General features: G+C 39.2%; 1 protein-coding gene across 4 annotated transcripts in view; it reads right to left on the bottom strand.

Annotated features, from left to right (window-relative positions):
• PSD3 (pleckstrin and Sec7 domain containing 3) overlaps nucleotides 1–15192 on the bottom strand; it is a 1090324-nt gene that overhangs the window by 287806 nt on the left and 787326 nt on the right. For all 4 annotated transcript variants that reach the window (XM_053703211.1, XM_053703212.1, XM_053703213.1 and 1 more), the window contains one exon: nucleotides 14714–14757. In XM_053703211.1, the coding sequence (XP_053559186.1) occupies nucleotides 14714–14757 (44 nt within the window). The remainder of the gene's footprint in view (nucleotides 1–14713; nucleotides 14758–15192) is intronic.

Genomic DNA, 15192 nt, shown 5'->3' with positions numbered 1-15192 from the left:
ATTCTTAAAGGCCCAGGTGGAAGCCACAGCTCTAGTGGAATGAGCTGTAATCCTTTCAGGAGGCTGCTGTCCAGCAGTCTCATAGGCTAAGCGTATTATGCTACGAAGCCAAAAAGAGAGAGAGGTAGCCGAAGCCTTTTGACCTCTCCTCTGTCCATGGTAAACGACAAACAGAGAAGAAGTTTGTCGAAAATCTTTAGTTGCCTGTAAGTAGAACTTCAGGGCACGGACCACGTCTAGATTATGCAAAAGACGTTCCTTCTTTGAAGAAGGATTAGGACATAAGGATGGAACAACAATCTCTTGATTGATATTCTTGTTAGAAACAACCTTAGGTAAAAACCCAGGTTTAGTACGCAGGACTACCTTGTCTGAATGAAAGATCAGATAAGGAGAATCCCAATGTAAGGCAGATAACTCAGAGACTCTTCGAGCCGAGGAAATAGCCATCAAAAACAGAACTTTCCAAGATAAAAGCTTAATATCAATGGAATGAAGGGGTTCAAACGGAACACCCTGAAGAACTTAGTGAACTAGCAGATAAGCCCTTTTCTAAACCCTCTTGTAGAAAAGACAATATCCTATGAATCCTAACCTTACTCCATGAGTAACTCTTGGATTCACACCAATATAAATATTTACGCCATATCTTGTGGTAAATTTTTCTGGTAACAGGTTTCCGAGACTGTATTAATGTATCAATAACCGAATCCGAAAACCCACGCTTTGATAGAATCAAGCGTTCCATTTCCAAGCAGTCAGCCTCAGAGAAATTAGGTTTGGATGGTTGAAAGGACCCTGAATTAGAAGGTCCTGCCTCAGGGGTAGAGACCATGGTGGACAGGACGACATGTCCACTAGGTCTGCATACCAGGTCCTGCGTGGCCACACAGGCGCTATCAGAATCACCGATGCTCTCTCCTGTTTGATCCTGGCAATCAGTCGAGGTAGCAACGGAAAAGGTGGAAACACATAAGCTATGTTGAAAACCCAAGGGGCTGCTAGTGCATCTACCAGCACCGCTCCCGGGTCCCTGGACCTGGATCCGTAACAAGGAAGCTTGGCGTTCTGGCGAGATGCCTTGAGATCCAGATCCGGTTTGCCCCAACGATGAATCAGTTGGGCAAATACCTCCGGGTGAAGTTCCCACTCCCCCGGATGAAAAGTCTGGCGACTTAAAAAATCCGCCTCCCAGTTCTCCACGCCTGGGATGTAGATCGCTGACAGGTGGCAAGAGTGAGACTCTGCCCATCGAATTATCTTCGAGACTTCCAACATCGCTAGGGAACTCCTGGTTCCCCCTTGATGATTGATGTAAGCCACAGTCGTGATGTTGTCCGACTGAAATCTGATGAACCTCAGTGTTGCTAACTGAGGCCAAGCTAGAAGAGCATTGAATATTGCTCTTAATTCTAGAATGTTTATTGGGAGGAGTTTCTCCTCCTGAGTCCACGATCCCTGAGCCTTCAGGGAGTTCCAGACTGCTCCCCAGCCTAGTAGGCTGGCATCTGTTGTTACAATCGTCCAATCTGGTCTGCGAAAAGTCATTCCTTTGGACAGATGAACCCGAGACAACCACCAGAGAAGAGAATCTCTGGTCTCCTGGTCCAGATTTAGCGAAGGGGACAGATCTGAGAAATCCCCGTTCCATTGACTTAGCATGCATAGTTGCAGCGGTCTGAGATGGAGGCGCGCAAATGGCACTATGTCCATTGCCGCGACCATTAAGCCGATTACTTCCATGCACTGAGCTACTGATGGGCTTGGAATGGAGTGAAGGACACGGCAAGCATTGAGAAGCTTTGATAACCTGGACTCCATCAGGTAAATCTTCATCTCTACAGAATCTATAAGAGTCCCTAGAAAAGGGACCCTTGTGAGTGGTAACAGAGAACTCTTTTCCACGTTCACTTTCCACCCATGCGACCTCAGAAATGCAAGAACTATCTCTGTATGAGACTTTGCATTTTGAAAACTTGACGCTTGTATCAGAATGTCGTCTAGGTACGGAGCCACCGCTATGCCTCGTGGTCTTAGTACCGCCAGAAGAGAGCCCAGAACCTTTGTAAAAATTCTCTGGGCCGTAGCTAACCCGAAGGGAAGCGCTACAAACTGGTAATGCCTGTCTAGAAAGGCAAACCTTAGGTACCGATAATGATCTTTGTGAATCGGTATGTGAAGGTAGGCATCCTTTAAATCCACTGTGGTCATATATTGACCCTCTTGGATCATGGGTAGGATGGTCCGAAAGGTTTCCATCTTGAATGATGGAACCCTTAGGAATTTGTTTAAGATCTTTAAATCTAAGATTGGTCTGAAGGTTCCCTCTTTCTTGGGAACCACAAACAGATTTGAATAAAACCCTTGCCCCTGTTCCGTCCGCGGAACTGGGTGGATCACTCCCATCACTAAGAGGTCTTGTACACATTGTAGAAATGCCTCTTTCTTTACTAGGTTTGTTGATAACCTTGACAGATGAAACCTCCCTTGTGGAGGAGAAGTTTTGAAATCCAGAAGGTATCCCTGAGATATAATCTCCAACGTCCAGGGATCCTGTACATCTCTTGCCCAAGCCTGGGCGAAGAGAGTGAGTCTGCCCCCCACTAGATCCGTCTCTGGAAAGGGGGCCCTGACTTCATGCTGTCTTAGGGGCGGAAGTAGGCTTTCTGGCCTGCTTGCCCTTGTTCCATGACTGGTTGCCTTTCCAACCCTGTCTGTAACGAGCAGTAGTTACTTCCTGTTTTGGAGCGGAGGAAGTTGATGCTGCTCCTGCCTTGAAATTACGAAAGGCACGAAAATTAGACTGTTTGGCCTTTGATTTGGCCCTGTCCTGAGGAAGGGTGTGGCCCTTACCTCCAGTAATGTCAGCAATAATTTCCTTCAAGCCGGGCCCGAATAAGGTCTGCCCTTTGAAAGGAATGTTTAGTAATTTAGACTTAGAAGTTACATCTGCTGACCAGGATTTAAGCCAAAGCGCTCTGCGCGCCTGTATGGCGAATCCGGAATTTTTAGCCGTAAGTTTGGTTAAATGCACTACGGCATCCGAAACAAACGCATTAGCCAGCTTAAGGGTTCTAATCTTGCTCAGAGACTCATCCAATGGTGCTGTGCGAATCGCCTCTTCCAGAGACTCAAACCAGAATGCCGCTGCAGCAGTGACAGGCGCAATGCATGCAAGAGGCTGTAATATAAAACCTTGTTGAACAAATATTTTCTTAAGATAACCCTCTAATTTCTTATCCATTGGATCTGAGAAAGCACAGCTATCCTCCACCGGGATAGTGGTACGCTTGGCTTAAGTAGAAACTGCTCCCTCCACCTTAGGGACCGTCTGCCATAAGTCTCGTGTGGTGGCGTCTATAGGGAACATTTTTCTAAATATCGGAGGAGGGGAAAAAGGCACACCGGGTCTATCCCACTCCTTACTAATAATCTCTGTAAGCCTCTTTGGTATAGGAAAAACGTCAGTACACACCGGCACCGCGTAGTATTTATCCAGCTTACATAATTTCTCTGGGATTGCCACCGTGTCACAATCATTCAGAGCCGCTAACACCTCCCCTAGCAACACGCGGAGGTTCTCAAGCTAAAATTTAAAATTTGAAATTTCTGAATCCGGTCTCCCCGAATCAGAACCGTCAACCACAGAATGAAACTCTCCGTCCTCATGTTCTGCAAACTGTGACGCAGTATCAGACATGGCTCTCGTGTCATCGGCGCGCTCTTTCCTTAACCCAGAACTGTCGCGCTTGCCTCTTAACTCGGGCATATTGTATAATACTTCTTTCATAACATTAGCCATATCATGTAAAGTGATTTGTAAAGGCCTTGATGTACTTGGCGCCTCAATCTCACGCACCTCCCGAGCGGGAGACGAAGGTACTGACACGTGAGGAGAGTTAGACGGCATAACTGCCCCCTCGTTGTCTGGTGATAATTTTTTAATCGGTACAGATTGACTTTTCAAAGTAATATCAATACAATTGGTACACATATTTCTATTGGGCTCCACAACGGCTTTTAAACATAATGAACAAGCAGATTCCTCTGTATCAGACATGTTTAAACAGACTAGCAATGAAGCTAGCAAGCTTGGAAATTACTTTCAATAAGTTCGCAAGCAATATAAAAAACGCTGCAGCGCTTTTAAAAAACACAGTTGAGTTAACAAAAAAACTAATTCAGTTATAGTCAACAATTCTTTAAATGTATTAATTAGCAGAGGATTGCACCCATTAGCAACAGGATGATTAACCCCTCAGTACCCCAAAAAACGGATATCAAATTAATATTAAACGTTTTTATCACAGTCTGACACACTGTCACAGGTCTGCTGTGACTGATTACCTCCCTCAAAAATGAATTTTGAAGACCCTTGAGCTCTCTAGAGACGTCCTGGATCAAGGAGGAAGAAGCAGGAAGACTGTGCTAGAATTTTAACTGCGCAACAAGGCGCTAAAAAAGGCCCCTCCCGCTCATCTACAACAGTGGGAGACCTGATATAACGGTTTCTATGCAGAAATATACGTTAGCCATGTGGAAAAAAAGAGAAAAAATTCATGCCCAAAAGGATTTATCACCAAAGTACCTCACAAAACGAATAACATGCCAGTAAACGTTTTGAAAATTAACTTCTTTAAATGTCATGCAAAGTTATCACTAAGCCTGCAACCAGTCGCTACCACTGCAGATAAGGCTTAAGCATTATTTCAGTATTAATAGTATTTTCTCAGTCAAATTCTAGTCCCTAGAAAATAACTCTACTGTGCATACATTTATCAGCCTGATACCAGTCACTACTACTGCATTTAAGGCTGTACTTACATCATACGGGTAACAGCAGTATTTTCTTAGTCAATTCCATTCCCAGAAAATATTGTACTGCACATACCTCATTTGCGGGGGACCCCGCATGCTATTCCCATGTTCTGAAGTTACCCCACTCCTCAGAATGTCGAGAACAGTCAGCGGATCTTAGTTACGCCTGCTAAGATCATAGAAAACGCAGGCAGTTTCTTCTTCCAAATACTGCCTGAGATAGAAAAACAGCACACTCCGGTGCCATTTAAAATAACAAACTTTTGATTGAAGAATAATTAAGTAAAAACTCCAACTCCTCCCGCGACCTCCTTCTTTGTTGAGGGTTGCAAGAGAATGACAGGATATGACATGTGAGGGGGGGAGCTATATAGCAGCTCTGCTTGGGTGATCCTCTTGCAACTTCCTGTTGGGAAGGAGAATATATCCCATAAGTAATGGATGACCCGTGGACTGAACACACTTAACAAGAGAAAAAGAGACAGTCTGCCCCTACACGATCCGATCCCGGATCAGGGGCCGCCCTTTCATGCCGATTTGTTTTCAGCTGCCTTCTTATTCTGCTTGACATTATTCCAGGACTGAGCCGGCTTTCAAGTACTCTTGGGTTGCTCGGGCTTGGAGGAGGATTGTTGTCGTTGGGATTTGTCAGAACGAAAATTAGAAGGCCTGGACCAAATAAAATCTTTCCCTTGAAGGGAAAAGAAAGAAGTCATGTCTGCAGCCCAAGATTTCAACCAGAACGCACGGCGGGCTAGGACCGCAAAGCCAGAGGCCTTTGCATTTCGGCGAATAATTTGCATCACAGATAAAAGAATTAGCAATTCTCAGAGCTTTAGTTCTGTCTTGAATATCCTCGAGGGGAGACTCCGCCTCAATGAGTTCCGACAAAGAGTCGCACCAGTAGGTAGCCGCTCTGGCAACCGTGGCAACTGCAGCCGCCGGTTGAAACAAAAATCCCTTATGTTGAAACATCTTTCTCAGAATGGTTTCCATTTTCTTATCCATCGGCTCTCTGAACGAATAACTATCCTCAAAAGGTATAGTAGTACATTTAGCAAGCATAGAGATAGCACCATCCACCTTAAGAATGGAGCCCCACAAATCCAGTTGAGAGTCTGGGACTGGGAACAACTTTTTAAAAGTAGACAAGGGGAAAAGGAAGAACCAATTCTTTCTCATTCATTCTTAATAATGTTCTCCATCTTAACCAGCACAGAAAAAATCAAAGGAACCTTCCTGTCTTCGTAAACCCTGTCTAATTTAGGTATCATAGGTTCTTCAGGCAGCATGGCCTCTGGAACCTCTTACGTAGACAGAACATCCTTTAATAAAAAATGCAAGTGCTCAATTTTAAATCTAAAGGATGGTTCCTCCACAGCAGGAGGCTTAGACGCTAAGGACTTCGACCCAGCAAGTTCACCCTCTGAAGCTACAGAGGTTAAATCATCATCGGATAACTGGGACATAATAGCTAATCCGATAAATATTTAGATGACTCTGGGTCAGGAGAGCTATATTTAACCTTTCTCTTGCGTTTGTTAGAGCGAGGTAATGCACTGAGAGCCGCAGACACCGCCATTTGTAACTGTGCGGCAAAAATCCGCAGGAAGAAGGCGCCCTCCGGATGGAGGATTAGATGTGCTACGGGAAACTGCATGTGGAGTGGATAATGTACCAAGGATAGTAATTTCATGGGATGCCAAGTCCTGAGAGGTAGATGGCTCAGAGGGACTAAGAGCCTTAGGAGGCTTGTCTCCCTTCTTAGACTTTATAACGGTGTTAAGGCATGTGGAACATAATCGAGTGGACAGGAAAACCACGGCCTCCTCACAATATAAACAGTAATGATTTAGTACAGGAGTACCTTCTAACATGTCAGAGTCCTCCATAGCTCAGGTTATATCCACAGAAGGACACAAATAAAAACGTTTTTTATTATAGAAAACTGTTATACTCCCAATGGCTGGGTCACTCACCACCTCCTAGAGCCAGACAGTTAACAGAGGAAACGCTTTCCTCAGGTTCAAGTCTCAGCCGGAATGAAGGAAATGAACATAGACCACAACCGGTCACATGGAGTGCAAGACAGTACTTCCCCTGTTATTACAAGTACAGAAAGTAATCAGAACTGTGCAACACTTTTGAAAATGAAAGTGAAACTTAAAAGTGAAACCTGTTTGTTCCAGCCAAAAACACACAGTCTATCAGCCCAGGAAAAAATCACACAAAGCAGCATGTAAATAATTAATACACTGATTAATTAACCCCAACTGTTCAATAAACCCCCTTCAGAGGATATTAACCCTGGATCCAATCAAGGTATAAAGGAGCCATACGGTGACCCTGTTATAGCGTTTTATGTGCAAAAATTTAAACAATCTTACCTCCAGGATCCATGATGTGGAACAGAACACAGCCTCTCAAGTGTGACAGTCATGGACTTGAGTGAGAGAAAGCAGGCAGTGAAACTCGTCAAAACTGATTGCTTAGGAGCTGTTAGCAGTAGTCTGGATGGTTTTGCAGAAAAAACATTTCCCTGCATCTCCAGACTCTAACTTTCATCAATACTCTCACTGAGAGGTTGACATGACTACTTAAAACTCCAGTCCTGTCTAGAAGAGCAGATACCCCTTTTTAATGACTCTCAGAATCTTCTGACACTTCTCTGCCACCTCCTAACGTGACAAAAGGCAAAGAATGACTGGGGTAATGAGGAAGTGGGAGCCTTTGGCTGGGGTGTCTTTGCCAGGTGTTGTATTTCCCAAAAGTAAGGAATGAAGCCGTTGATTCTCCCTATCTTAGGAAGGAAAAAGCGGTCTCTGAATAGAACATTTATTTTATTTTCTGAAGCATCAAAATATAGAAAATACTCTTGGGGGTAGATTTATGAAATGTCGGACAGACATGCATACGCTGTCGGCATTTAAAATTGCACAAGCATTTCTGGTGAAATGCTTGTTGTCAGGGTATTGGTGAGTGATATTTAATTGATATATATATATATATATATATATATATCAACATATAATATATGTAATACTGTATTTTAGTGTTATATAAAAATGTATTGATATCTGTAAATGATACAGTTCTCTCTATCAATGACTGAGGTCGGCAACCCAGACCCCCCTTTACTGAAAGCTCAGATACACAGCACAAGCCTAGCCTGTCACAGAACACAGAAAGTATGTTCATTCAGACTGCCTGCTGTGACCAGATACACATTAGAGACCCCCCTTACTGATTAAGACACACTTCAAATAAACCTGATGTATGAGAGCTCAAAACAAACATTTGTTTAAATAAAGATAATGTCACATCTCAAGAACCTTTGATCACGGTCTCAGAGAAGAGGTCAGTTCAATAGAGTTTTTGTTGTGTGGTTTTCCCAGATTGAAATCTGTAAATTAAATTACCATGAGAAACATTTTCCCCAGATCACCAGCCCCTGGGGTGAGAGAGATGTGGGTCTGTACTCTAGTTCAATAATGCTCAAAATCCTCAGGAAGATAGTAAATTAACACTTATATAGTAATCAAATGGTAGATCACCAAGTCCTTTCAAGTCCCAATACACAATATACTATCTAAAGGAGACATTTACAGGCATGTGAAAGCAGATTGGGATTTTAAATAACCTATATTATAAATGTTCAGATGTTTCATTTGTACCTCAGTATTGTATAAATGTATATTTAAAGTACGTTGGAGATGTGTCTAAAGTTTATATAATATATTAAATATGAAGTGATATCCACATATGTGCAATGTATTAAATGAACAGCTGTATTGCCCTATTTAAAATATATGCTCAACAATATTTGTCTTTGTTTTTCAGACATCTGATTGACAAATGATATTTAGGATGTATAAAAGGTTCTATATTCTGAAATGGACAATTCCTATGTAATTTGTGCTATGAATTGTATCATATAGTTTTATGCACTCAATATTAAAGTGATATCCACAGATATACAATATATTCCTATTTAATGAAATAATATAAATATATATTTATCTATAATATAAAGTAAGAGAGAAAATGTTATGTCCCAAACCAGGATATCACTACCTGGTGTATAGTGTTCAAAAACCTTTATTAAAGGGAAATGGTGCAGACCCTAGTTAAGAGATATATAACAATTTAAAGAAGTAGCTAAGAAGGATAAATTATTCCTTCTTATTAAAGAAAGGGAATTCAGCACTCTTTTGTACTAAATACCATATATTTTGTTATATTAAAAAAATGTCACCAGCCATTACTCTGTCTTAACGTATCTATAACATGCTGGACATTCTGTACCCTATTGTTTGAATTGAGAGGTTTCTTGAACGGCTCATACTAAATTGCAACAATAGGTGGTTTAATGTGAAACATTAGTTATCCTATTTAAGTTTAGTCATTCTGAAATGCACAACTGGGTTTGCATGTAACTTTTTATAGAATGTGTAGCAAAGAGACTTTTTTGTTTTTTTATATAATAAAATATATGCGGCTAGATTACGAGTTTTGCGTTATGAGGGGTGCGGTGCTAACAAGCAGTTTATGCTCACCGCTCACTTACCTACGGCGTTAAAAGACAAGAAGTAAGCGTAGAGAAAAATGTTGCTCCACATCTCACTCCAATACCAGAGCTACTTAAGTCAGCGGTGAGCTGATGTAACGTGCTCGTGCACGATTTCCCCATAGGAATCAACAGGGAGAGCCGGCTGAAAAAAAGTCTAACACCTGCAAAAAAGCAGCGCTTAGCTCCTAACGCAGCCCCATTGATTCCTATGGGTAAATAAAATGTATGTCTACACCTAACACCCTAACATGAACCCTGAGTCTAAACACCCCTAATCTTACACTTATTAACCCCTAATCTTCCGCCCCCACGACACCTACATTATATTATTAATGCCTAATCTGCCGCTCTGGACACCGCCGCCACCTACATTATACTTATGAACCCCTAATCTGCTGCCCCCAACATCGCCGACACCTACATTATATTTATTAACCCCTAATCTGCCGCCCCAAATGTCGCTGCAACCTACCTACATTTATTAACCCCTAATCTGCCGCCCCCAATGTCGCCGCAACTATAATAAACATATTAACCCCTAAACCTAAGTCTAACCCTAACCCCCCCGCTAACGTAAATATAATTTAAATAAATCTAAATAAAATTACTATAATTAACTAAATTATTCTTATTTAAAACGAAATACTTACCTGTAAAATAAACCCTAAGCTAGCTACAATATAACTAATAGTTACATTGTATCTAGCTTAGGGTTTATTTTTATTTTACAGGCAAGTTTGTATTTATTTTAACTAGGTAGAATAGTTATTAAATAGTTATTAACTATTTAATAAACTACCTAGCTAAAATAAATACAAAAGTGACTGTAAAATAAAACCTAACCTAAGTTACACTAACACTAACACTACACTACAATTAAATTAATTCCCTAAATTAAATACAATTAAATACAATTAAATAAAATTAGCTAAAGCACAAACCCCCCCCACTAAATTGCAGAAAATAATAAACAAATTACAAGATTTTTAAACTAATTACACCTAATCTAATCCCCCTAACAAAATAAAAAAGCCCCCCCCCCCAAATAAAAAAAGCCCTACCCTACACTAAATTACAAATAGCCCTAAAAAGGGCCCTTTGCGGGGCATTGCCCCAAAGTAATCAGCTCTTTTACCTGTAAAAAAAAATTACAAATCCCCCCCAACATTAAAACCCACCACCCACACAACCAACCCTACTCTAAAACCCACCCAATACCCCCTTAAAAAAACCTAACACTAACCCCTTGAAGATCACCTTACCAGGAGAAGTCCTCATCCAACCAGGCCGAAATCCTCAATGAATCCGGCAAAAGTGGTCCTCCAGACGGGCAGAAGTCTTCATCCAGACGTCATCTCCAATCTTCATCCATCCGGCGCGGAGCGTGTCCATCTTCAAGACATCCGACGCGGAGCATCCTCTTCTTTCCACAGCGACTGAAGAATGAAGGTTCCTTTAAGTGACGTCATCCAAGATGGCGTCCCTTCAATTCCGATTGGCTGATAGAATTCTATCAGCCAATCGGAATTAAGGTAGGAAAAATCATATTGGCTGATGCAATCAGCCAATAGGATTGAAGTTCAATCCTATTGACTGATCCAATCAGCCAATAGGATTGAGCTGGCATTCTATTGGCTGTTCCAATCAGCCAATAGAATGCCATCTCAATCCTATTGGCCGATTGCATCAGTCAATAGGATTTTTTTCTACCTAAATTCCGATTGGCTGTAATTTTTTTTACAGGTAAAAGAGCGGATTACTTTGGGGCAATGCCCCGCAAAAGGCCCTTTTAAGGGCTATCTGTAATTTAGTGTAGGGTAGGGCTTTTTTTTATTTTGGGTGGGCTTTTTTTATTTTATTAGGGGGGATTAGATTAGGTGTAATTAGATTAAAAATCTTGTAATTTCTTTATTATTTTCTGTAATTTAGTGGGGGTTTTTTTTGTACTTTAGCTAATTTTATTTAATTGTATTTAATTTAGGGAATTAATTTAATTATAGTGTAGTGTTAGGTGTTAGTGTAACTTAGGTTAGGTTTTATTTTACAGGTACTTTTGTATTTATTTTAGCTAGGTAGTTTATTAAATAGTTAATAACTATTTAATAACTATTCTACCTAGTTAAAATAAATACAAACTTGCCTGTAAAATAAAAATAAACCCTAAGCTAGATACAATGTAACTATTAGTTATATTGTAGCTAGCTTAGGGTTTATTTTACAGGTATTTAGTTTTAAATAGGAATAATTTAGTTAATTATAGTAATTTTATTTAGATTTATTTAAATTATATTTAAGTTAGGGGGTTAGGGTTAGACTTAGATTTAGGGGTTAATAACTTTAGTATAGTGGCAGCGATGTTAGGGACGGCAGATTAGGGGTTAATAATATTTAACTAATGTTTGCGAGGCAGGAGTGCGGCAGTTTAGGGGTTAATATATTTATTATAGTGGTGACGCTGTCCAGTTCGGCAGATTAGGGGTTAAAAATTTTATTTTAGTGTTTGCGATGTGGGAGGGCCTTGGTTTAGGGGCTAATAGGTAGTTTATGGGTGTTAGTGTACTTTTTAGCACTTTATTTAAGAGTTTTATGCTACGGCGTTGTAGTGTAAAACTCTTAACTACTGACTTTAAAATGCGGTACCAGTCTTGACAGGAGAGGGTCTACCGCTCACTTTTTGGCAGACTTGTAATACCGGCCTATGCAAGTCCCATTGAAAAAAGAGGATACGCAATTTACGTACGTGGATTTGCGGTATTTCCAAGTTGGGCCAAAAAAGTGAGCGGTACACCTGTACCTGCAAGACTCCCAATACCAGCGGGCGTTAAAAAGCAGCGTTGGGACCGGCCAACGCTGCTTTTTAAGCCTAACGCAAAACTTGTAATCTAGCCGATGGTGTTTAATACAAAAGAGTGCTGAATTCCCTTTCTTTAATAAGAAGGAATAATTTATCCTTCTTAGCTACTTCTTTAAATTGTTATATATATATATATATATATTTATATATATATATTTATCTATAGTGATATTGGTTCCAACATAATTCTAAGTGCAGGTACGTATGGAATATGGAAACATGATTTTTAAGTACATCTCTTAATTTCTGGGAAATTGTTTTAACTTTATGCTCTTGATAAAGGCTTCTTTTAGTCGAAACGCGTTTAGCTGTATTTTAAATAAAACCTGAAGCAGCACCTGTAGACACCTTTGTGAGGATTTTAATAAAAGTTTTATTTTAACTGCAATCTTGTGAGTATAACCAGTTTGTGCGCCTACCACATTGTCTGAAATCTGCTACACTATTGTGAGCTATTTTATTTTGGAGGTTAAAGCAACAAGATTGACTCAAAGGACGTGGGCAGCTTGGTTCCCTGGAGGTGACACAGTGCTGCCATTTTCAATACTTTCTGCTTCTATACATGGTTTGGGAGAACCGGGACTGGCAGCGAGCACCTGAAGGAAAGTGCTAACATTGCTTCATACTTTATCCTTTCTAATAACATAGGTAAGAATAATCATATTTAAAATTAAGTAATTTGACCATAGAGGAAAAGAGAGATTTTGTAATTTACGCTTATGAAATTGATTTGGAGTTGCTGTAAAATAGTTAGAAGTTGCATGTACTATTGTGGCTAGATTAGACTTATTAATACAGAATTATTTGATAGATGTTGTATTGATAATATAATTGTGTACAATCTCTGGTTGATTATTTGAAGTATTATAAAACTATTTTGGGCCAAATAGCTTAATTATACTTTTCTGGAAGTTCTATTAAATTTATAGAGATTTAGTAAGATTTGTGTTGAAATATTTGGTTATATTGTTAACTAAGCATTGTTAAGTTAGTAGTCCATATTTTGGCATTGGACTAAGTTTTGCTGGTTAAATACAAATTGTTCTTATAAAATTTCATGTAGGATATTTGTTAAGTGATTCATTTTGAGTTAAGGTTAATTTATAGAAATATTGTGTCCATACATGGGATAATAGACTTTATCTATTGAATAGTAATTAATCTAAATATCCTACTTTATATTTTAATATTGTATTGATAAATTGATAGATATAAGTGGTCATTTATTTATTTATAAAATATTTTACCAGGAAGGGTACATTGAGATTTCACTTGTTTTCAAGTATGTCCTGCAATAGGTGATATTCAGCTACTACATAAATATAATCGATGTGTATATAAAGATTAACTGATCAGAATTTAGGAATATTTTATATTGAGATTAAAATATTAATTTTTAATAATAATTTTGTATAAATATCTCAATAGTGTTTATTTTGGGATACACTACAGAGATTTAACATCTTACTGAAGTGTATTGACAAGATTCTGCTATATTAATTGGAGATATCACTGACAATTTTATACTGCTATTAATTATTAATATTCATAATTACAATACGTAACACTTTGGTGGCAATTGCTGCTGATAAATACACCAACATTACTGGGGGACACTCCTGAGACATATCAACATTGTGAAATGCCGCCTCCTGCACACTCGCAGTCAATCGGCAGCTAGCAGGGGGTGTCAATCATCTCGACTGTATCCGATCGGGATGATTGCTGTCCGCCACCTCAGAGGTGGCGGATAAGTTAAAGGGCCACTGTAAGTAAATATTTGCTATGCCTGTTACTAACTAACTACCCCAAATACGCTTTTTATCAATAGCATTTCATTAACATATCTCTACCGTATATCAGAAATCTTGTCTGCAAATTTAATTGTTTTCCAAACCCACTCCGTGGGTATCCTTTGCTCTGTACCAATCCGTTTACAATACCTAGGTTTCAAAATGGTGCTTTAAACACAAAGTTATTGGTTTAAGTATTTTGAACACGCAGTGCTGAAAATAGTGGGCAGGATAACGTGACATCATCGGCGAATAAAAGATATAACTTTTAGAACGTTATGAAACTTTGTTTTGGAGAAAATATAGGTCAGTAGGTTTTAATTAATGTTTATTAACTTTAATATGTTAGTTGTTTAGCTTAAAAATTATAAAAGAAAGTAATCCTTTAAGGAGCAGCGGTTTTACGACCACTGCTTCTTAACTTTTGCCAGCTGCATCCGCAGCATAATATATCTACCCCTTGGAATCTATTTATGTCCCTATAAAAGAGCCTAATGAAGAATTATATGGGCATTGTAGGCGTTAAACACATAAATATAAGCAAGGACTAGTGGAACAATAAAATTAGAGCATTTCTTTTTTTGTACGATCATGTGATGTGGCAACATTTAAAAATGTCTCAGTATCCTTTTAATGTTGCTATTCAAATTACCAATAATAATTAGATATGTTACTTACGCAGCCCATTCCAGCTTTTCATTTTTGATTGAATTATACAAAGCCTGTGAACAAGAGAGAAAAAAAATAACATAAGTGGAGGTAATTCAGAGGTTAGGTGTTAAAATGCTACAGAAACAGTAAACAATTAGAATCATTATATTGTTAAACATTGCAATATGACCATTTTAAATTGCAGTAATGTGATAAAAAAAAAAGTTGTTTTTTTTTAGAGAGGGGGACTTAATTTATTTTAAAGAAGCACTGATCAACCACATCTTAAAGGGACATAAATGTTAAAAAAAAAAAATCTGCGACATTTTAGAATATGTTCTTTATTGATATTATTTAACTATTGCTTTTACATATAACTATGTGCTTAACCCAAGCAAAAGGTTTAAACACACAGTTAAAGTTAGCCCAAGAGCATCAACGCTCAACTGGGAGCTAGCTAATCCCATCTTGTGAGCCAATGACAAGGTGCATATGTGTGAAACTGC

The sequence above is a fragment of the Bombina bombina genome, chromosome 2 (assembly GCF_027579735.1).
Source record: "Bombina bombina isolate aBomBom1 chromosome 2, aBomBom1.pri, whole genome shotgun sequence".
In the NCBI taxonomy this organism is placed as follows: domain Eukaryota; kingdom Metazoa; phylum Chordata; class Amphibia; order Anura; family Bombinatoridae; genus Bombina; species Bombina bombina.
This window is presented reverse-complemented; position numbering and strand designations above follow the sequence as displayed.